The following is a 23,157-nucleotide window of genomic DNA, read 5'->3' as shown; positions in this document are numbered from 1 at the left end:
TCTACCTGAACTGGTGCCATGCGATAACAATTAGTTGATTTAAATTTGCGATTGTTATAGATTATTTATTAATAGAATTAGAAATGAATTGCATTCAAAATTAATTTAAAATAACGTAAAAGTTCAAATTTTAAATCTAATCGAAATAAACTAAATCAATTCAATTTAGTTTGTTAAAAATTTTAATTTGTTTAATTCAGTGAAATTTATTTGTTTTTAAATTTAATTTTTTTATAAAATTCTAAAGGAGTGAACTCAAAGTGAATGATATGTTCTCAATTTAATTTATTCAAAATTTTAATTTATTTTATTTTTAATATTTCAAATGAAAAAGAACCGACTAATGGTGGTTGTTTTTTTAGCCAGCACTAAAGTTGATGATCGCCCCCATTTTGAGAAAATTCAGGTTTTTTTTTTTTTTTTTTTCATTTTATCCACTAGAGGATAGCTATTTAAAGCTCGTGATGAAACTGTACGTCGGGTGACCCCTCCCCTCTCTCCTCTTTCCGCTCTGCTCCAATATGTCGAATTCAACTGAAAGATACCAGAAGCTAGCGTTTAAGGAAGCTTTGTCAAGAATCCACCATTACCCAGTAGCCTGCAAAGATCTCAGCTTCATTCTCAGAGAAGCTTATCAAAAACTCCCTAAGAATCTTCAATCCGTCGTCTACCAAGACACCCTCACCGCCATTCGTCTCCTTCCTGAGTAAGTCGCCTTTGTCTTTGTAAATCATGTGATTTACTTGTTATCTTTATCGATATCATTAGTGAATTTTCTGTACCCAATTCGTGCTAAAGATTACTTCATTGGATAAGATTCCTGACCCTTGCTAATCAATTGAATTTTTTTATTCGAATTTGAATCAAAGTCCGATGTTTTAGATCTTGGTATGAGCCTGAACATGAATTTTCACCCCTTGTTCCCGAATTGAATGCGATGTATTGGGTTATTAATAATTTAGGAAAGTAATTGCTCAATTCACTTGTTTTGGTAAATTTAAATGGCACTTGACTTTTGGGTCTTTGTTTCCCTTTAGAATACAGACATGCAGCGCTGTTTCAGCAGCCCATCTTCTGCTCAGGAGCGCAGAGGCTGTATTGCCCAAACAGAGGAAAATTTTGGCTGTAACAGAATTTAAACATTCAAAGGTTGCTCATAAGAGGCGCTCTAAAGCTCATCAGGAGGAAGAAAGTAAGGAATAATCGAGAAAAATTTTTGTGAGTATTTTGGTGAATTCTTACTTGTCAAATCCGCTGTAATTGTTTTCCTTTCATACTTTCAGCTCCTGCTGCGACTGAATTGCCACAAGATGTTCTATTACACATCTTCAGCTTCCTGGATATCCAGTCTTTAGTTTCTGTCAGCCTAGTCTCTTGGTAATTTTCATTTCCTTAAACTTAAATTGCAGCAGCTATTTTACCTTCTCCGGTACCACCAATGAATTAACATAAAATCAATTAGTCAGACCATTCTACTCATTGATTTTTTCTCTTAATTACAAGTTACAGCCATAAGCATGTCCGAATGCATAATATAGTCTCTTGTTATTGATGCTTTTCTGGTTTCCTCGTGTCAAGGTCATGGAATTTCGCAGCTCACAATAACCAGCTGTGGCACTCCCTCTATGCTATATTTTTTGGTAGCAAGTGTGACACTATGCTGCAGAACGGAAGGCAGGGTGAAAATAAGGAGTTCACTCTTTTGCAGGAGCATGCGGATGCTAGAACAAGTATTGATTGGAGAGAGGCCTTTAAAAGAAAATATATGGGTATGCTGCTCAGACATCTTGTTGCACATGTATTTGACAATTTACTGCCATATGACTGTGAGTAGATCAACATGTCTGCAGAGGACTAATAAAAGAGGCAATACCTACATTGTTGAAAATATCTCAGTCATGGCTTTGGTTTTTATTATCCGTCTAGTCTTTGCAAATTTCTTTTTCGGCAATTTGCTATGTGCATTAATTTTTGCAGTGCATGTGACGAGCAAGTAGATGTTTTTGTCAACATCAACTTATGTGTGCCTCTCAGAACATCTACGGCGCCACTCTCTTTCTCTCATGCATAATGTTCCTAAAAAAATCATTGAATTCAATTTTTATTTTTTGGAAGTTCTGAGTAATGTTATTTTATCCTCTGGATTTCAGGCAATTCATCAAAGAGGTTAGCATCTAACAGGGGATATTGTGTTAATTGTGAAACAATAGTTTGGGTAGATAATATGAAATGCTGTAATGGAGAATGTGGATTTTGGCAAATCCTGCCTGTATCTGCTCACCAGGTATCAAATGAAACTTATTTTCTTCAGATTCAGTGTTGGAAACTTTACATTAATAACAGAATAATACATATTCATTACATGAAGTGCCATACATAAGTTATATTGAATTTTCTGAAACATGATTGCTGCATTCTTTTAATTAAAGTATTTGTCTGTCTTAGGTTGTTGAATATTTATTATACGGATCATCATCAATTCCATCTTCTTCAGACAGTGACAGTGAATCAGACGAAGGGTCGATCCACAGGTTGTGGGCCTACCCCAGATACATGGGTAGATATCAGAAGGTTCAGAACAAGTAAAGGAAAAATGCCATCTTTTCAGTTAGGAGGATCTTTCAAACATATGATGCCTTGAAACTAATGAAGGTCTCATTTATAGTGTTGATTAGCTTTTACAGGTTTTTCAGTCCTGAACCCTGTCACGTTCAGATGCTAAAGAGATTTACAAAAGGGAAGGACCTCCAAGTCATTGTCAACATGCTCAAGTTTACCTACAGATAAGTAATTATTAGTGGTAATCCTCGCATTGCAATAGGTGACTTGAACTCTCAAGGCTCTACCAATATTGAGGAATGAAATTCTCAGTTCAAAAAAGAGGAAAAAATTTGGTGGTCTGGTTCTTATTTATTTATTTATTTTCCTCCGAATAGCTGCTCAGAATTTGATTGATTTTCATTAATTATCACTAATGGTAAGTGGGCGCTTGTCGTAATAATAATAATAATAATAAAATTATTATTATTATTATTGATTTTCTTTGCTGGACTTTGATGGGCTTCAGCCCAGTTACCTTAAATGATCAATTTTATCTCTGATAAAATTAATATAATAATCATAATAATAAAAAGAATTGCTTTTGCCGTGGTCCCGAGTCGTTAGGCCATTGGATATATGGTTCGTAGCCTAGGAACCAATTGGTTGGGTTTCAGTGGGCCGTGGTCCTGACTTGGCCGGCCATATCTATGTGTTCTCTAGTATTGAAATGAATACCTCTATTGCAATATGATTTTCCTTTTTTTACTTTGATTTATTAATATTTGAATTTGAATATGGAGAATCAGTTCTTACCAGGATCTGAATCACGAATTTGTTGGCATATGAAAAGTTAAACTTGCACTTACAGGCTTAGTCTACAGGCTTAGTTTCATAGTAAGTGTATCTATGATATCTCAAATTCTATTTTTTCGATTCTCAATTTTCATTTAAAAAAAAAAAAAAAAGTTTAAACTTCTAGTAGTTTAAATAACTATGAGTAGTTAAAGAAAAGTAGTTAAGAAAAACAATTACGTATAATTTAATTTTATTCTTAAAATTATAATTTAAAAAAATACATCACCACATTGAATTTAAATTTAATAAGTCAAAAAATAAAATAAGAATAATTCTTATTTGTATGACAAAGTTAAATAAGATATTGAATTCATAATTGCATATGGACCAGATAGGACATGTCATGGAGTCCTATTATTATTATTATTACCAAAAAAAGGTTGGGGGGGAAGAGACGCAGGTAAAACCAAAAATCCCATAGAAAAGCTCAAAAAGTAACAGAATGCTATTGAATACAAAAAGAAAAAATATTAGATGGGAATAATGCATAGTAAAACATCCACCTGATATGAAATATGTATGGAAAGATGAACGAAGGTGGGGCCAACGCCCTTCTTTCCTTTAAACAAAAAGGAACACCAAAACTAAAACAAAGTTTATGATTTTGGGTGCAGTTATGACCTGCGATGCCCACTATCATTATTATTATTATCTTTTCCCAAAAAAAAAAAAAAAGAATGTGGTGTTGTTATTTACTCATTATTCAATTAAATTGTGATAATAGAGTCAGCTTATGGCTTTTGTTTTCCACCCCTTAAATATTAAACATGTTTCAACTCAGCTACCCATCAAAGACGTGCATGCCACAATCTTTCATTTTTCCATCAACCCATTTTTGATTTCTTTCAAAATTTCACAACCCTGATAAACTAATTACGACACCGTATGGCAGAGATGCATAAAAATGATGAGCAAATAAGCTTCCCTGTAGACCATTTATTTTATGAGCTGAAAATATGATATTTTTTCAGAAACAAAAGAAGTGGTAAAGCTCAGCCAAGCTATGTTTCCAAGTCAAAGCTTTATTTAGGCAAAAGAGTTGGTTCTCTGAGGCTATGACCAGAAAAGAACTGTAGGGTTAAAGGGATTGGACTGTGGACACTCTTTAAAGATTGGGGTCCAAAAGCATGACATGCGTGCCCCCAGGCTGTACCAATGGCTTTGCCTTGTAAAAGGAACCAATTTCAGACTCAAAAGACTCTCTGCTAAAAAGTTAAAGTTCCCTCTCTGCTACCAAGCTTGCCAGTCTGCAATATGACCTTACGTTTCCTATTCTCTTCTTTTTGGCCTATGTGCTTTCTCTTCTCTTTTTGGAAGTTTCCCATCACCCTCCTCCTTCTCCTCTGCTTTTCAACTCACGAGTCCATTTCCTCTTCTGATAAAAATGGAAGCCCTTTCATTTTCGCTTTAAGGCTTTTACCCCGAGGCCTAATTTACTGGCCATGGACATGGGAATTTGGCAATGTCTACGTCTTTTGCCCATATGACTTGGAATTATTAGGACATTAATCTAAGCTTGACTTTGACTAGAATATACGTGGCCATGATTAAATGTAAAGAAGAATGAGAGATTTGGCGAAATAATTCAGGATGAATAGTAAGGTTCGTCAAATTCAAAAATGCCTGCGACTGGGAATTCTGAATTTCACCTGTATCCGTAGATGGTTTGAACTTTCAACCTCACAGAGTATGGCTTCCTCTATAGATACTCTGTGTCAGACTGCTAAGCCTGGGACTGGGACCTCCCATTTGTTAATAAAAACACCCAAACTAACAAAACGTTTTCGTACAAATACAAAAGCAGACCTCTCTTCTTTACTCTCTCTCTCTCTCTCTCTCTCTCTCTCCATTGCAAAAGCAGAAAGCTTGACTCTCTCTGCTTCCTTTGAAACGCCATTTTCAATGCTGCAACATTCACAAACCTAAAACGAAGTGCAAAAGCTGTCTTTATCTCGTTCCCTCCTCTCGTTCCGTCTTTCTCTTGCACCCACTATAAAAACCCTCCTTCCAAAACCCTACATAAGTCCCTCACTCCTATTTCTCCCTTAGCTCTCTTCTCTCTCTCTCTCTCTCTCTCTCTCTCTCTCCACCATGGAAGCTCTTTACTTCCTCAAGTTCTGGAGACCCAACCTCCACAACCAAGCCCACCGACCCTCTATTGGAAACAGTGACACCACCGAAATTATATCAACTGTGGTCGACGCAGATTATGAGTTCAATGAAGAGGAAGACTCATTCTTTGAATTGGAGCTTACTGTGCCTGATTTTGACAACAGTAAATGCAAAAACAAAAGCAGCATTCCACTAGACAACCATATTGACGCATTTGACTCTAAGGAAGAAACTCTACACAGCTGGGCCAACAAAGCCGGCAATATTGATCGCAAATTTGCACCACCAAATGTTTCTCTCGCTGCTACTGATCTGTCTAAAAGAAAGATCCTCCCCATTGAACCCATCTCAAAACCTGAGTCCCCCATCTCCCTCCTCAAATCAGCGCCACGATTTCGAGTCCTTATGTTCAAGAAATCAAAGTCAATGGCAGAGCACCAAACAGGAAAAACAGGGGAATCAGAGATGAAGAGCGTTTTTGTTGATACCGCAAAGAACAAAAAGCAAGAAAGCAAGCTCTTAACGGTTAAATTCAAGCTCAAAGAAGCTGCAAATGTTCCTATATTCACAAGGGATAACAGTTTGAGAAAGCAGATCTCAGATGATTCGTCAAAGAGATTCCCTAAGGAGGTAATACGAAAGTACTTGAAGCTAATCAAGCCCCTGTACATCAAAGTTTCCAAAAGGCAAAGCGAGAAGCCGAAATTCACGGGGGAATTGTCAATGCCATCACCATCATCTTCTCCGGCAACGCAGCCTTCTTGTTCTCCAAAGAAGGAGAAACAGGGGAGTATTCCAGCAGGGATTCGAGTGGTCCGTAAGCATCTCGGAAAGAGCAAATCCGCATCGGCGGCCACCATTGTTATGCCGTCAACGGTTAATAGGAGAGATGATTCCCTGCTTCTGCAGCATGACGGTATCCAAAGCGCCATTCTGCATTGCAAGAAATCTTTCAGCTCTTCTAGTTCCGTTGGTATGATTGTTTATACTAGTGTTTGTATAATTTTTTTTTTTCAATTATGACTACAATCTATGTGCTTAATTACACATGAAGTTTCTAATATTTTTTTAACTTCGATTTGTTTCAGATTCTTCTCTCTTCTCGCGATTTGCAAATGATCCTTTGCATGAGAAATCTATGGCTTCACCGAGAAATTCCCATGAAGACAAAGGAAATAATTAGCATTTTCAAGCTCTTTTCCTCTGTACCAGGAGGAAGAAAAAAGCGGGAAATATGCTGTTTTGTGAAATCGAAAGCAATACAAAGAAAAGAAATTGAACAGGATCTTTGTTTTTTTTCTTTTTGCTGTAAAGAAAAGAGAAAATGGTTTTATAAAAAATAACAGAAAGAATCAAAGGAGCTAGGCAGGTAGGTTAGTTTTTGATCCTTAGTTTAGCAATGGACATGATGGTGTGCAAGGACAAAAGGGTACCATTGCTGATGTCTGTAAAGTTGATGGGTCATTATGAGAAACTTGAAACCAAGTCTGATATTTGATTTTTGTTTCCCATTGTGTATCAATACCATTGGCTGGTGTGGTCTTGTATTCTGGAGTTGATCATGTTTCCTTGAAAATATGGGTTGGTTGTTGATGTGATCATTTCTTCATTTGAAAGCTGAAATGAAAATTACTTCACTGTTAATTTGCACCTTGTACTGAATTAAATGTGTTCTCATCCATTACATTCAAGGACAAGCTCAAGACTGCAGATTCAAATTCTGATGGCTTGTCCTGTGATGCAAATGATCATAACTTGGAAATTTTTTTCTATTACTGGCAAATTTCTTTTCTGGATTAAGTAAAAGTGTAAAACGGTGTTGTGTTATGATTATCTTCTTTGAAATTGGTGGTCTCCAAACCAGAACAATGCAATTGAGTAGATAGAATTTTAAGTATGTGGGAAATTGGTAATGATACCAAAGATTCTTACAGTTTGTGGATTTCACCAGAACAGTTAAATGAAAGAGACCAAATCAACAAGTTCCTGGGACCTAATAATTTCATAATGGCAACATCTTTGCTTTTAAAAAGCACTTTAAAACGGTAATAAAGTAGTTAAAGACTGATTTTTAAAAAGCACATCTAATAGTATCCTGGCAGTTGCTCCCACTGTTCAGCCATCCTTAAAATTTTAAAAATTTTAATAAATCCTATAATTTATTTAAATAATTAAAAATTTTAAATAATAAAAATAATAATTAAATATTAAAATAAATATTTAAAATTTTGAATTAAATGCCAAGAGACTCTACCACACTCCCACTTCAACCGGCAAACAATATGGTCTCCTGAAACAATATGATCTCCGGATCTCTGGGTGATGGGTGTAGTCTTAAATTCAAAGTATACAGCAATGCCCTTAACAAGCCAACTAGCATTCCAAGATGGCACACATCATACAAAGAAAACCCTAGGGACTACATGCATATGGGACAGGACTCATGTTACATTTACATATTCCTCCCAAGAGGTAGATTATTGCCCCCAGGTCAAATAACAAATGGGTGGACATAACTGTGTTCGTTTAAGACAAGAATGCTGAAAACATGGTTCATTGAACTACACCATTGGAGATGCTGCCACTTCATTACAAGTGTCCTTCTTAAGAGGAATTACGTTGCACCAAGAGACACTGTTCCCACTAGTCACCTGGCAGCCCGGCATGGAGATGCTACACTTGTTTGTGTTGTTAATGTAACCTTTGGCTCAAAGGTGATGTAGTTATTTTTGCTGCATATCATGTGACCCCATTTTCCAATGTTACCGTTCTGGTTAGGGAAATTATAGTCTTTGGGAGTTAGGAGACATAATTGATCGGTTGATTTCGTTCATTGGATGTAAACTGGTGAAGAAAATTTTATCATTTCTGTACTAATTTTTATTACATTCAAATGAATTTAGCACATCAAATAAAATAATTTATAATTATTATAAAATATTGGGTGCCCCAAATTACTTTGATAAATGTAACATAGAACTCGCAGGATTGTTTACTTTAGTTTGAAGGTTGAGCCGTGCATGAATGAGATCCACGTCTACCTAATCAATAGTTGTTTTTTTAACTCTTAACTCAATTAAAATTTCTGGAAAAAAAATCAATTTAAAATTAATTATGAGATTAAAAAATTAAGGTGTTAATAAGACTTTTTAAAAATCTAAAAAAATGATTTTCAATAATGTCTTAATTTTATATTTAATTAAAAAAAATATTTTCGTTAACTATTTAACAAATATATTTCAACGATAAAAAATCTAAGAAACAGTTTTCCCTAAAATTTTTATTGACATAAAGAAAGCAGTATCCAGTTTCTCCGTTAACGAGAGTACGAAATGGCGCAGGATGGGCCTAGGCTACAGAAATTAACGGGCCAATTCATTTAAAAAGACAAGACAACAAGCAGCAGCTAAACCCAATGTCTTAAACTCAGAACAGTACACAAAAAAAACCCAAACGTTGACTTGGGTTGATTTGTTGGATTAGAAGTCGAAAAGTTAAAATGATGGATCCATTCCTCTCAAGTCCGTAGTTCCCGACTTCACGTCCCATGCCAAAGTGTGGAATCAGACCTAACTACTTTCAAACTACACTAATCATCATCCTTTCCTTTGTTTTAGTCAACCATTAAATACTTATATGCTTACATCTAATTAATTTCATGCCACATTAAATAATAAATTTTATACAAATTTATATTATAATATAATATAAAATTATTTTTAAATTAAATGGTGTCAAATTTAAATATTAATTAATATTAAAAATAAAATAATAGAATTTACATTCATAAATTTAATTTGAATAAATTTAAAAGGTTTCATATTCTACACTTCCGATCTCCATTTTTTTAAAAATTAATAATAATAATAATAGGATTTATCTAAAATTACAACATTGTACCTTGCATAAAATATAGTATTAAAAATATTTCAACATAAATATCACAAAAAATACGAAGAATAATTAAGCATACGATGAGAAAATTTTCTTAATCCAATCCATAATGAATCCAATATACAACCAAGTAGATCGCATATATCTTAGATCCACCATGAACGAGTCAGAGAAGTTTTTCCTCACCAAAACTATCCGACTCCCCAATTGCAAAAATTCAATTGAAAAAAATAATTAAGAAAGAAACATGAATCATATATTGCAAAATCAAGCTGGTCACTTGCAGACGATGTCCTGGAGGGTTCTTGTTTGGATATCAACGTTCATGGTGCAATTCATTTGAGCAGATTTCTTCTTTTTGATCAGTTTCATCAAGTGAATTTTCCCTTCCAACTTGGAGGAGCTAGTAAGTGGCAACTTCCCTGAACTGATATCTCTACCTAGCTGCTCAATATTTTCAGCCACACTATCCGTCTTCAGCACCACCATGGCATCGAATTTTCTAGTGGATCTAGCCCTGGTTCGTGCTCTGTCAATAATAACAGTTCCAACAGCTGTGCCCCTATATTCAAATGTGACAGTGCTCTTTTCATACTTAAAGTGACCAAAGTTGGTGTTCTTCACCCCAAACTGAGTGTTCATCGTCAAGTTGAAGGAAGGAGCTGCCTCAGTGCCAATTTGAAATGGATCATTATGAAATGAGCCAGAAAGTACCCTAAATTTTGGACTCTTGAAACGCAAAACTATAAGTACAAAGGCCAATATTACTCCAGTTTGGAAGATTGTAAAAGCCACAGCAAAGGCTATGCATTTCATGCGCTTCTTTTTGCTCAGCTCTTTCGGTTTTTCTATGCCTGAACCTGACTCTTCGTTGGCTACCATGGGATGGGTTGGTTGCTCGTTCTCTGCCATTCTTTTGTTTCTAAAAGTCTTTGTTCTCCAAGTTACACTGTTTTTGCTGTTGGGATTCAGAAAGAAGAAAAAATACGTGGTGAGTCAAATGGGGGGTCTAGTGGGCAGCTATTTATGGATGATTAACCTCACAATAGCGAGAATATAAGTCGGAAAATAGAATATTACTTTCCTGGAATGTGAACAAAGGAGAGGCTTTTTTTTTTTCTTTCGGTTTTCTGTATCAGACGCGTTTGGATGACTTTGATATTTGACTAGTAGATGGATTAATGAAATTCAAGTTTCATGATGATTGCAGCAGTAGAACCTTCTTTTGTGGGATGATCCTATACAAAACTATATATGTGATGCAACCAAAGTAACAGGCCAATTGCATTAATTGCTCGCCGAGGCTTTTTAAAATTCAGCAGCACACTGCCTTTGGTGTTGCCTTGTTTAAAACTTGAAGTTTGCTTTGTCCCTCGTACACGTAATCGAGTCATATAGAATTGAGCTGAACTTTTACCATCTTGGATATCTGATTAAATTCTAAGTTTTGGCTCATCTTTTTGTTCTGATTCCCATGCATTAATGGCTATTTCCTTTTGTATTCCACTGCCGGTAGTGCCAAACTTGAATATGTCCTTGTATCTATAACTTCATACAATTATTTTTGGGTAGTATCAAAACATCTAATTTTCAAAATAATATGATAAACTGAGCCTTTTTTTTTTTTTTAAATGTCCTTATAAATCCTCATCCTCAAGAAGACAGTGGTGCTGCCAAAGTTGGGTTTTGTCAATAACTCAGTGTATATATAGATTATGCCTATATAGAGGTATATGTTAATATAAAAAGTCCAAAGCAATGATTGGATGATGCTTCTGTTTCTTATTTGATAAAGCCTGTTGAGCTAAATGAAATGTAATTAATAAAAAATAAAAATTAGGCTTGTACGAGGAAAAAAAGATATATGTTTGAATTTCCCATATGTTTGACCAGTTGTGGTTGTTTTAGGAAAAGAAAAATTACAAACATGTAATATAAGCTTGGTGGTGGAAGCTTGGATTGTCGCATTAGTGGATTAGGTAGAAAGCCTTTTCTTGATCACTCTTCTAAGTTGGTCGCAGAAGGCTGTTTGCTGCAACGTGCATGCTGTCTATTGGATCATATTTTTTCTAAATGATTACATCAGTATTTCTAGATGATAAGTTCTTAATTGGCCATGATATTAACCCGGTTCAGACTTTTGCTTAATCGTACATGCGTGTATGGATTCCGCCCTATAATTCCAATTTTACATGCAAAATCAAGGCCCAAATAGCAAAGTATAACATCTAAAAGTAAAAGCCCAATCCACCATAAGATCAGGCCCATGAGGCCGAAGCAAACCCACTCACTAACAAGCCCAACTCGAATAGAAGTCTGGAAACACCTCAACTAGCCACGACCGTCGAACACAACTGCCATTAGCTAGAGGAAGAGAAGGCAGCAAGCAACTTGAAAGGCTCTTGCATGGCAATTGTCCTCGGAGAATTTCTGATGCTCCTAATATTGACCACGTAACATCTAAATTAATTGCTTTTATTCTCTTCTGGGCCCCATACTATAAAACTATGACAGACAGTGACTTGAGAGTCTCGTCTTCATAGACCACGGTTATCCATGGAAAAAAAATTCAAGCCCTTTCAAATTTCAATTAACAATTTTGTGTTCAAATTTTTTTCACATGTGGGCCAAGGGATCACGGATTGAAACACACTTAATGCAAAATTCGTCGTCAAGTGGAGGGGGGAACTGGCTGGTTGTCCACGCTGCTTCCTTCGAGGGAATGATTAGGAGAGAGAAGTAAACAGTGAACTCGTGAACCATATCAACCCATTGATCTTTAACAAACTCACAATCCACCACTACTATTTTTGTCACATTGATTCTATAAATGACTAATAATGTTATTATTTCAGAAATTTCACATGATATATGTTCCTTTTCATCATATATCTATCTGATCCAAATTTGATCTAACCACCACTTTACTACTAATCTCTGGGGTCTCAGTTCCACATTTGATTTAACTTTTGCTTTGTCCATTTTCATTCTCTCTCCTATTCAACCAACATTTCATGCTTGCAAATCTAATCAGCTGTCTGCTTTCTTACTATTCCTATACTTGGATGCATCATGTAGCTCTCTACTTTCCACCTTTTATCAATAATAATATAATTATGCCAAAAAAAAAAAAAAAGAATGTTTTCTTTCTCTGCTTTGGGATTGGATTCTTATTTTTGCAATCGATTAATTTGCATGATCACTCCTTTTTTCTCTTATATTTCAATTATGTAAAAAAAATTAATTATACAAATCGGGTATCATTAGATTTCATATAAATCTCAATAAACAACGGCTATACATATACCATGAATTTTTTTTTTTTCATTTTTTCTCTGTAAATATTGTAATTCAAGGCCACTACTTTTGGCAGCCCTAAACTTTTTAATTCTTCCATATTCTTCTTCTTATCCGCCACCACCATTATACGTACTCAAAAACTCAAATGGCAAAGTCCACTCTCTATATCTATTCCTCAAAACCTCAGATTCTGCCCTTTCATCTTCTCTTTCTATCCGCTCATCCATGGAGCTCCAAATACCATCCAAACCACTGGCCTCACTCAAGACTTACAACTTAACAGCCTCATCGATCTGCTATGTAAAACCTACCACCATAGCTAATACCATTTTGCCTTTCTTCCTCTTCAAACCCTGCACTGCAACTCCACCAATTTGTATTCTCCAGGATGTGTCTTTCACAGCCTGTCCATCTGAAATCCTTGCCATTGTTGGCCCCAGCGGAGCTGGAAAATCCACTCTACTCGACATTTTAGCTGCCCGCACTTCCCCAACCACTGGCACTCTCCTCCTCAATTCCTATCCTATCAACCCTTCATCGTTTCGCAAGCTCTCTGCTTATGTCCCGCAGCACGATGCATGTCTGCCTTTGCTCACTGTTTCTGAAACCTTCACCTTCGCTGCTCGACTTCTCCACCCAAAATCATCCGAAATAGCTAATATTGTTGGCTCTCTTCTCAATGAGCTCAACTTAAAGCACTTGGCTGACGCCCGGCTAGCTCTTGGCCTGTCAGGCGGTGAACGTCGACGCGTTTCAATAGGGCTGAGCCTCCTCCATGACCCTGCGGTCTTACTTCTCGATGAACCCACTTCGGGCCTTGATAGTAAATCAGCTCTTAATGTGATGCAAACCCTCAAGTCCATTGCCACATCACGTTATCGTACTGTGATTTTGTCCATTCACCAGCCCAGCTTCAAGATCCTTTCTACCATTGATAAAATACTTTTGTTATCCAAAGGAACTGTCGTTCACCATGGAACGCTTTCTTCCCTGCAAAGTTTCTTGCTCTCTAATGGCTTTACTGTCCCTCCTCAGCTCAATGCCCTTGAATATGCCATGGAAATATTAAATCAGCTCCCAGAGAGTAAACCACGTACACAACCATCTCTCCTTTCATCCCCAGATGCAAATGCCAGAATTCCTGATTCTAGTAACAAAGCAAGAGACATCAGATATAGGAGCTCAAGACTCCATGAAATCCTTGTTCTTTATAATAGGTTTTGGAAGATTATTTACAGAACAAGACAGCTTTTGTTGACAAATACACTGGAAGCTCTTATTGTTGGTCTTGTTTTAGGAACCATCTATATCAACATTGGATTCGACAAGCAAGGAATTGAAAAGAGGTTTGGTCTCTTTGCCTTCACTCTCACCTTTCTTCTCTCTTCCACAACTGAAACACTCCCAATCTTCATCAGTGAAAGGCCAATTATACTAAGAGAAACTTCAAGCGGGGTTTATAGACTCTCCTCTTATCTAGTAGCAAATACTCTGGTCTTCTTACCATACTTGCTTGCAATCGCTATCATATATTCTGTGTCGATATATTTCTTAGTGGGTCTTTGCGCTTCCTGGCAAGCTTTTGCTTACTTTGTTTTGGTCATATGGGTCATCGTCTTGATGGCAAATTCATTTGTTCTGTTCTTGAGCTCACTTGCACCAAATTATATAGCTGGAACTTCTCTGGTGACAATACTTCTTGGGGCTTTCTTTCTCTTCTCTGGCTATTTCATTTCACAGGACAGCATGCCCAAGTACTGGCTTTTCATGCACTTCTTGTCTATGTATAAGTATGCTCTAGATGCCCTTCTCATCAATGAGTATTCTTGCCTTGTAAGTAAGTGTTTCCTGTGGTACGATGAGACCCATACTTGTATGGTGACTGGAGGCGATGTGTTGCAGAAGAGAGGATTGCAAGAGAGTCATAGATGGATTAACATCTACATTTTGATTGGATTCTTCGTCTTCTATCGTGTGCTTTGTTTGTTAGTCTTGATCAGAAGGGTTTCAAGATCCAAAAAGTAAAACCCAGTTTAAGTGATGCAATATTATTTCATCTTTTTTGTTTCAAATATACTTTTTGCTGCTTCTTTTTTTTTTTTCCCCTTTATTTTGGTTCTGTTTGTTGCAAATCGAAGCTCCTGTAATGGTTTCTCGAGCTTCATTAGTTTGTTTAAAAAAAATAAAAATAATAGCATGCAAGTTCAGTTCAAAGATTAGATTCCCCTGTGTGTGTGTGTGTGTGTTTTTTTTTTCTGTTCTAACTCTAAAAATCAAAATAATCAAATAATCTTAAAATTCACCATATTCTTAATTTTGATTAAGAATAATCCAACAATCCCTAAACTAAAAAAAAAAATTATATTTTATTCTTGATTTACTATCACATAAATTATATTCAAAAACTAAAATGAGTGGTTATAGATCTTTTACCCATTTACTCATGAGTTTAAAAAAAATTATCACTAAGCTATGGTGATTAAGGCCGCTTTTGCTAATCCAATGATAAGTTTGGCTTTAAGAAAACAATAATTAATGCATTAGGTGGGACTTTACTGAAACTATAATTAGAGAGAGTTAATTAATACAAGTTTATGAAATGAAGACAAAGAGACATGAGGATGGAAATGGTCACGGGTCTCTATCTAAAGCCTTGTTTGGATAAAAAGTCATACGCTTAGAATGCAGTCCTTCGTATATATAAAACCTTTTGTCCGATTATGGTATTTCGTCCGTGGCCATTGGATCAGTGCACTGTGCACGTTCACGGGTCTCTTTTCTTCTCTGTATCCTTGTCCCACGTGAAATTATTGTTTGATTCTCTATTGTGCATTTAGGCGTACATACACTCTATTGGTAAGAAATTTTAGCATAAAATTATTCTATATGTAACCTTTTTATTAGGGATGAACGGTTTTGAGACGGTTATTTACGGGAATCTCTTAACTACATTTTGATGTTAGTTTTAGTATCATTTCTAATCTATTTGTATTTTTAAACTTTATATATTTTTTTAAAATCTTATTGCTTAGTTTTTTTTTACTTTATTTATAGACAATATATAAAAAAAAATAGTTTTTGTAAACGAATGATTATCTTTATTATATCTAAAAATACCAACTACACGTATATTAATAAATAAATTTACCACAATTTTTTTTTAATATAATGCTAAGATTATTTGTTGTCAAAAAAAGCAAGAGAATAATGCCAAGATTTTTCAATTAATAAAATTTAATTAAGTATAAGTTATAGTATTGTTTTTATGATGCCAACTTGTAAATTAACTTTGATATTATAGCAAAATAAAAGTAAAAGATAACATAACCTCCATATCTTGGTTAATCAAATCATAATTATTTGGCGACAAGGTTATCATTTGGAGGGAATTTTACCTTATAATTACCTCATGTTTTTCCTCCAAGTCTTTAGTTCCATCTTTTGATAACTCTCTGATACTTCTCAATAATGATAAAAAAAAAAAAAAAAAGTATAGTTTAGGTCGCCAAAAAATTGCAATAGAGAAAATTTCAAACAAAACTCATCTACAAGTCACCTTCTCTAAATGTCGAGCCGGATTTTTCAAGAAGTGAGTTTTGTACTCTTTATGGGGTTGAAATTGCAGTGATAGTCTTCTCCCCGACTAATAAGATATTTTCATTTGGCCATCCTAAGGTTGAGTCTATCATGGAGAGATTTCTTGCTGGAAACTATCCTCCCATCTCAGGTGCACATAAACTTATCGAAGCTCACCGGAACGCGAAAGTTTGTGAGCTCAATGCACAATTTACTCACATTGGAAGCTGAAAAGAAACAAGGAGAAGAGTTTAGCCAAATGACAAAATCTAGCCAAAGCCAGTGTTGGTGGGAAGCTCCTATACATGAATTTGAGTTGCATGAACTACTAACACTAAGGGATGCAATGGAAGAGCTAAAGAAGAATGTCACAAGACAAGCCAATAAGATTTTGATTGAGCACAAGAACTCTTCCCCATTTCTTACAGGAAATTGTATTGGACATGTTTTAGATTATGAGAGCAAAACTGTTCCTTCTACCATTCCTTATGTCAATAAATTTGGGTATTGACAAGGGAATTTTTTGAGATTTTCTTGATTATCATGAAGGGGTTACAAACAAGTAGCTCACTAATGAATTAATGCACGCTAGATAATTTTATTGGCTATCAATCTTGGATTTAAGTAAACAAATCCTTATTCGTTATTATTGATCAATATTTTCATCAAGCAAGTTTGATTAAAAACCCAAAAAAGAAAACTTGTATTAGCCATGCATAGAAGGCAAAATCCTCTTTTTAAAATACTAGATCTGAAACCTAACTACCAATCAGAGACTTAAAAACTCTCCTGAGAACAATAAAATCTCAAAAATATATATAATCAACTCTTAAGTTAGGAAAGGGAATCCCCGTCTAAGATTCGAGGAAAAGCCATCCCTTGTTTAAAAGGTAAAAGAAAGTCAACTCTTAAAGTCTAGAAAGAAAAAGCAGAAAAAAAGAGAGATTTTATCAATTCAGTCATTTACATGTGTCCATAATAAAATCTGAAATTCGATGAAGCCTAAAATCTTACTACGATTCATCCACCGAGAAAATGGGGATGTGACAATTAACTTACTCGAAATCAAGCATAGAAAATGAAAGAGAAGAGATCGAGCCGGGCTCAAATTTTCCTTTTCATATTTCTCAAATGGCGTTGTACAATTAAAAGGTGAGCTAACATTTTCCAAAAAAAAAAAAACTAATTAAAAAAAATAGCTCTGTCCCATGGTCTATTTCAATGAACTGATTACAGTTTGATTTAAATTCAAAATCAAAATAATTAAAAATCTGATCCAGTTTCAAATTAAAGTCAATTTCTTACGTCTATAAATATTTCCACACTTACTCGAGATTAGATTTTTTTTTTCCCCCTACTTCGCTGAAGTTTATGACTACTGGCTTAAATTCTTTTCTTGGTCTAAATAAGAATATGATTTGTCAACACAAACAGTTAATCCAAACATCTCTCTAATGCCCAAAGATGATAGTAAACGTGTCCTCTAGGCTATTCCAGAGTGGCAGCAAAACCGAGACAACCATTTCAAACGAGATAGTGATGCTAAACAAAAAGCACAGTTATCGATCACACTGAACTAAGGCACAATTGCATCACCGCAATCCTGGGAGTTGAGTTTAAAGTTGCAAGACATACAAATTGTCAACGGACTCTAAACATTGTATGCATTGCTGCACGAGAGAAAGCAATAACAGGAATAAGGACCACCAAAATCACACTGTTGAATTACAATATATCCAACCATTCCACCGAGAGATCAGTACTCCCATTTCTTCACCTCCATACCATCAGGAGGGCTTCCTTCTACCTTCTTTGAACCCACTTCTTTCCAGTTTGTGGACAGCACTGTTCCATTTGATTCTACCTGTAAAATATGGAGGCACAATGATTAGGATCAAGTTAAATGAGATCAGTAACTTCAAGCATCTAGAAATTTCAAAATTATTTTATTTTGGTATCACGCATCTCACAGTTAATAACACTTCAACAGTGCTGGAAAGATAATTTAATTATTTCCTCACTATCAGAATCTTACAGATAAATATGGATCTAGGGTCAAAGTCGAGGACCCAAAAAACTGGAAAAACATTTTTAAAAAGAAAAACAACAACAATAAAAAAAATACGGTAATAGTCTTACAAAAGATTTTTTCATTGCCCTTCTTGTGTCTTCATCAGCGTCTTGGTATATGTCCCGGAAAAATTTATTCAAAGCTGCATCACCATCTAGCTTTTCCTCCTTCTCCTGAAATTCAGACAAATTATCGCCCATGATTCAACCCAAAACATGATTCTACCAGATTTCAAGAAAATACACACATACACATTGAAAAAGAAACTAAAAGAAATCTACAAGATTACCTCCTTCTTCACTTGAGCTTCAAGCTTGTCCCAATCTACTGCTTTTGGCTTCGATGATGGATAGGAAGGTTTGTTAGACCCGTTCACTGCACCAATTTGACATAGGAAACAAACTTAGGAATGGAAAAAATGATGGTAGCCACATATTCAGCATACACAAGCTGAAAGCTACTGTTCGTGTTTAAACCATTAATAGAATAATTCCACCTATCAGCACAATTCTAAAGTGAACCCCATTTTGTAAAAAGCCCTCAACCTGAGAGATTCATATAGATTTCAATAAATGATACGTGTTATCTAGAAGAAGCCATTACATTACTCAATAAAGATCACACAATTTTATTTCACATATTACTCATTCTAATGGTGATACTAACATCAACACTTGCACCCCAGCAGTAATAAATTAATAATTCAAACAAATGCAACTGTTAGGTTAGAAGTATATGGGTTCACAACAAATTCAGAAAAGAAGCAAATGTAAACATGTGGAATGTATTATTCACATATGAGAGTGACAATGAGCAGCATATGTCTTTTCATTTCATTTTATTCTATTTTCAGGGAGAGAGGAATTAGGAATGAAAGATGTAGAGTAAATCACCTGAGGATACGTCAACTCTTTGTACAACTGTTGGTTCCATCTTGTAATCAAGAGAGATCCAGTGTATAGGATCAGCTTTTGCAAGGCGGATTTCAACCTTTGTAGACAAAACAACATATCTACACTTGGCAGGTATTATCTGTTTTCACAAAAAGTGGAATGCAAAACAAGTGGCAAGAATTAGTAGTGCCTTTAGCACAATAGTAAAGTGTAAAAAAATAATAAAAATAAAAATAAAAAGGTAGGGACATGAGGGAATTCATAGCAGAGGCAGAAGCCCTTTAAGGAAATTGAAGTTCCAAATAACTTATAAATATTCCTCAGGACCACCTGATTTCTAGCATATAATGAAATTCTGGACAGCCACATTTCCCACAGCTAACAAGGCAACAAGCAAATGCAACATTATCAAACCCTTAGCAGAACTATTTTCTCAATAGTATGTCTTGTGTACCTTCCCAAATAAGCGAGGTTGAAAATGGTATGGGTCTTCACCAGGAACATTGATGCTGACACTCAGCTGAAAAGCAATCAGCCAAAAGTTAAAAAGCTGTTCAATCTTCCAGCAGAAATTGAAGCAGGCAATTAAGTGATGCACATACTATTTGTTCACCAAAGTCAACAGCAACACTGCTGGCTGGTAAGCCCTTTGCAAATATAGTCACAACCACCTCTTCGGGCTTCTGGTAGAATTCATGCCTGTACAGTTTTTCACCACATCAATCAAATAAAACAAACTGGAGCCCATGTGTTAGGGATAATGTATAGGCCAAATCCATATCAAACAGATTTTATTTATCTACTAGTTTTTTTATTAGATTTTTCATTATCTTATCTTATCATATTTTCTATTATCTTATCCTAGATCTATTATCTTATTCTAGATCTAGTAATGCTTGTATTAAACTTCTACTTTGATTAGAAGTATTAAAGGAGATTATTTTATTCAATCAAACAAGCAGATTTATTATAAGAATTATGAGATTGAGACTCTCTCCTTTTTTAGTCTTGTGTTGTTAAGAGCTCCCTCTGATGAGCTCTTTTTCTTATCAATCATCCCATGACGCGATCCGTGACCCGGGACCAAAACACCATGATATCATCCTAAAAGTACAACATAAAGTAACAAAGCAGAACTACTAAATCATCAACACTATTTATTGTGAATGCTCTTACATAAATTTCAGAAATTAAAAAACCAGGCAAAAAAATAGATGAGTTGACAAGATCTAACAACAATATCAGCAGAGATGAAGCAAGAAGGGAAGTACACTAACCTATATTTTGGTTTGGCTGCTGTTACTACAGGCACCTGGCCAGAAAGATCAATCACTGGTTGAACATCTTCCATAGAGACAGCATCTGCCACAGCTTCTGACACTTGTTTTGACACAACGTTTGCCGGAGCTTCTAACACTTGTTTTGATAGATCAGCCGTCTCATCAGCAATGCATTCATCACATTGTTTGATCAAATTAGCAAATCTAGTGTCCTCAGGGGCCAAAGAAGCACCAATCTCCAAGGCTGACTTGGCAGTTTCATACTCCTCAAGCTTTATGCATGCAGTGCTGCAACCATAAACCATTCAAAAGGAAACTCAATAGGTAAATATTGCACCAGAAAGAATTCAGAAGTAACTAAAGGGGGCAGAGAGGAATGTTATACATGCATCAAGTAATGCATGTTCCAGTAACTAAAATCCTAATCAGGTAAGGCATGGCAAACAAATTTCAAAGTTTGACCTATGGAGTGATGAATATATGCTAATATAAACTCCACAACTTTCTTTTATCAAACTCTGTTATCTAATCAGCAAGATTTAGCATTTCATTCTAATTATAATCCAATCTAAAAGTTATTGGATATCTCATCATTAAGGCAATTAAGAAAACTGAAAACAGAAACTGTTGCGCTGGACATATCAAAAAGTGCAATTGATCATTGATGGGCCCAGTGCACTTCAGTTTTGATGTCACTGGGACCATATTATGTTACAGCAATTACCATGTCGAAAATGGTGACTAGGTTGATACAAGGCCAATGACACAGAGAAGTGAATCAGCATCCGAGTGAAGGTGGTTGAGGTTATAAATGTAAAAATGAAAATTCCTATAGATGAGTATCTAGGAAGAACTAGATCAGTTCTCCAAATCCCCACTCTTGCAGCAAAGAATAACATTTGTCACCCATTCATTCTTCATCATTGAACCAGAAGAAACAGAAAATTAAGCTGGAAAATAAATATAATCAAACAGAAATTGGTAGAGCCATCGCTCCAATCTCCTCAATTAATTTCAGAGATCATCAACTACAATGTAATTTAATCATACAACAACTTTTAAACTGAAACTGCATTTTACATGCGCATATACTAGTTAAGGATTAAAGTGCAAATCCAATCTATGTCAAATTTTTTACTAACCCTTTCCGGAAGTAAGCTTTGGCCATCGAAGGATCCAGCTCAATCGCTTTGTTTGCATCAGCAACGGCCTCTAAATATCATACGAAGAAATTAGACAGCGAGTCTGGGATTTTATGCATAATTACAAAGAACTGACTACATCCGAAATGAATTTTCAAATTGAAAAAACAAAAATTGAAAATTGCCCAACGGTGATAACTACTTATGCAATAACATCAATTTGGCGAGCAACATCGATCGGGTTCAATGCCAAAATTTTGAAATCATCACGAAAACAGTTGAGCATATACACAAACACGGGGGAGAAAGAAATTTAAGAGAAATACCAGTTAGATTGCCGAGCTTGATATTGGCCTGGGCGCGGTCAGCGTAGATCTCAGCGCTGGCAGGGCTTAGGGCGATGGCCTGAGTTAAGAGTTCGGCGGCCAACTCGAAGTGGTCGTCGACGAACGCCTCTTTGGCCTTCCTTTCGAGATCAGACGCCATTGGATATGCAGATAGGAAGAACTCTCTAGAAATAAAGAGAAGTTGTAGAGACTATTATTCGCGAGACAAATGGTGGAGATTATAATTGACTTAGGACTTGGGAAGGGTTATGTAAATGGGGCAAGGGGTCGGAGACTTGATCCAAGTCCACGGTTCATCATAATAAGGATAATAACAATAATAATAATAAAGGTAAATTATATTTTAATTTCTAAATTTTAATATAATTAATATATTAATTTTTATATTTTTTAAATTAAATTTTAAAATTTTTTATAATCAGTTTCTATAAATGAAAATTTCTTTATTATTTTTGCTGTTAAAATTTTATAAATATTTTTTATTATTTTTTTAAGTGGATAAATTATATTTAAATTTTTAAATTTTAGTATAATTAATAGATAAATTTTATATTTTTAAAATATATATTTAAATTTAGTCAATTTTTATTTATTATAATTTAAATATTTTAATTCTTTATTTTTTATTTAAAAAATATTTAAATCTTTATTAATTTTTATTTATAATATTTTATTTAATTAAATTTTAATATTTTTTATTTTTTATTTTTTATTTATTAAAATATTTTAATATTTATAATTTCAAAATTTTTTAAAAAATATTTACAATTTTAATTATTTTTAAATAGTACTAAATAACTTTTAACTGAATTTTACATTTTTATAAAAAATATTTTTTTAAAAAAAAAATTTTTGACAATTTATTAATTTTGAATTAATATGTATAATGAATAAAAGAATTATAATTTTAAATAAATTAAATATAGATAATTTTAAAATTTAAGAATTTAGTTTTTAAAAATATAAAAAGTGATCTGTTAATTACATTAAAATTTAAGGACTAAAATATAATTTACATAATATAAAATTCTTCATATATAGTGAAAAATATTTAAATATTTACGAGAATATTTTAAATATTTGAAATATTTATTCTCCTTTTAATCGATTGACTAATGAAATTATGAATGGACGGATTATTTATTA

General features: G+C 34.6%; 5 protein-coding genes and 1 pseudogene across 5 annotated transcripts; 4 read left to right on the top strand and 2 right to left on the bottom strand.

Annotated features, from left to right (window-relative positions):
- The first annotated feature begins 464 nt into the window (after nt 1-464).
- Nucleotides 465-2,933, top strand: LOC110616721 (F-box protein At5g52880). The gene is made up of 6 exons (XM_021759197.2): nt 465-706; nt 1,038-1,192; nt 1,284-1,377; nt 1,579-1,769; nt 2,151-2,284; nt 2,446-2,933. The coding sequence occupies exons 1-6, from the start codon at nt 522-524 to the stop codon at nt 2,584-2,586; spliced, it is 900 nt and encodes a 299-aa protein (XP_021614889.1). The 5' UTR covers nt 465-521; the 3' UTR covers nt 2,587-2,933.
- Nucleotides 2,934-5,105: 2,172 nt separating this feature from the next.
- Nucleotides 5,106-7,283, top strand: LOC110617787 (membrane-associated kinase regulator 5). The gene is made up of 2 exons (XM_021760782.2): nt 5,106-6,481; nt 6,597-7,283. The coding sequence occupies exons 1-2, from the start codon at nt 5,488-5,490 to the stop codon at nt 6,689-6,691; spliced, it is 1,089 nt and encodes a 362-aa protein (XP_021616474.1). The 5' UTR covers nt 5,106-5,487; the 3' UTR covers nt 6,692-7,283.
- Nucleotides 7,284-9,350: 2,067 nt separating this feature from the next.
- LOC110617788 (late embryogenesis abundant protein At1g64065) lies at nt 9,351-10,703 on the bottom strand. Its single transcript, XM_021760783.2, has one exon. The coding sequence runs from the start codon at nt 10,312-10,314 to the stop codon at nt 9,679-9,681; it is 636 nt and encodes a 211-aa protein (XP_021616475.1). The 5' UTR covers nt 10,315-10,703; the 3' UTR covers nt 9,351-9,678.
- A 2,022-nt stretch (nt 10,704-12,725) lies between these two features.
- On the top strand, nt 12,726-14,921 carry LOC110617786 (ABC transporter G family member 4). Its single transcript, XM_021760781.2, has one exon. It carries the CDS (start codon nt 12,928-12,930, stop codon nt 14,725-14,727), a length of 1,800 nt encoding a protein of 599 aa, XP_021616473.1. The 5' UTR covers nt 12,726-12,927; the 3' UTR covers nt 14,728-14,921.
- A 1,140-nt stretch (nt 14,922-16,061) lies between these two features.
- Nucleotides 16,062-16,856, top strand: LOC110617964 (annotated as a pseudogene).
- Nucleotides 16,857-17,821: 965 nt separating this feature from the next.
- On the bottom strand, nt 17,822-22,296 carry LOC110617770 (protein SGT1 homolog). Its single transcript, XM_021760762.2, has 9 exons — nt 21,991-22,296; nt 21,665-21,734; nt 20,520-20,810; nt 19,845-19,941; nt 19,697-19,762; nt 19,243-19,381; nt 18,639-18,724; nt 18,418-18,522; nt 17,822-18,142 (listed from the first exon to the last, which is right to left on the bottom strand). The coding sequence occupies exons 1-9, from the start codon at nt 22,148-22,150 to the stop codon at nt 18,035-18,037; spliced, it is 1,122 nt and encodes a 373-aa protein (XP_021616454.1). The 5' UTR covers nt 22,151-22,296; the 3' UTR covers nt 17,822-18,034.
- Between the last annotated feature and the right edge of the window lie 861 nt (nt 22,297-23,157).

Source organism: Manihot esculenta, chromosome 6 (genome assembly GCF_001659605.2).
Source record: "Manihot esculenta cultivar AM560-2 chromosome 6, M.esculenta_v8, whole genome shotgun sequence".
Classification (NCBI taxonomy): domain Eukaryota; kingdom Viridiplantae; phylum Streptophyta; class Magnoliopsida; order Malpighiales; family Euphorbiaceae; genus Manihot; species Manihot esculenta.
This window is presented reverse-complemented; position numbering and strand designations above follow the sequence as displayed.

What these genes read in the sequence shown, in the direction of transcription:
- LOC110617788 (XM_021760783.2), bottom strand. Translation starts at nt 10,314, where the DNA reads ATGGCAGAGAACGAGCAACCAACCCATCCCATGGTAGCCAACGAAGAG.
- LOC110617787 (XM_021760782.2), top strand. Translation starts at nt 5,488, where the DNA reads ATGGAAGCTCTTTACTTCCTCAAGTTCTGGAGACCCAACCTCCACAAC. An exon ending in CAGCTCTTCTAGTTCCGTTG is followed by an intron (nt 6,482 to 6,596) that starts GTATGATTGTTT and finishes GATTTGTTTCAG; the next exon opens with ATTCTTCTCTCTTCTCGCGA.
- LOC110617770 (XM_021760762.2), bottom strand. Translation starts at nt 22,150, where the DNA reads ATGGCGTCTGATCTCGAAAGGAAGGCCAAAGAGGCGTTCGTCGACGAC. An exon ending in AAAGCTTACTTCCGGAAAGG is followed by an intron (nt 20,811 to 21,664) that starts GTTAGTAAAAAA and finishes TTATGGTTGCAG; the next exon opens with CACTGCATGCATAAAGCTTG. An exon ending in GCAGCCAAACCAAAATATAG is followed by an intron (nt 19,942 to 20,519) that starts GTTAGTGTACTT and finishes AAAACTGTACAG; the next exon opens with GCATGAATTCTACCAGAAGC.
- LOC110616721 (XM_021759197.2), top strand. Translation starts at nt 522, where the DNA reads ATGTCGAATTCAACTGAAAGATACCAGAAGCTAGCGTTTAAGGAAGCT. An exon ending in AGCTCATCAGGAGGAAGAAA is followed by an intron (nt 1,193 to 1,283) that starts GTAAGGAATAAT and finishes TCATACTTTCAG; the next exon opens with CTCCTGCTGCGACTGAATTG. An exon ending in TGCCTGTATCTGCTCACCAG is followed by an intron (nt 2,285 to 2,445) that starts GTATCAAATGAA and finishes TGTCTGTCTTAG; the next exon opens with GTTGTTGAATATTTATTATA.
- LOC110617786 (XM_021760781.2), top strand. Translation starts at nt 12,928, where the DNA reads ATGGAGCTCCAAATACCATCCAAACCACTGGCCTCACTCAAGACTTAC.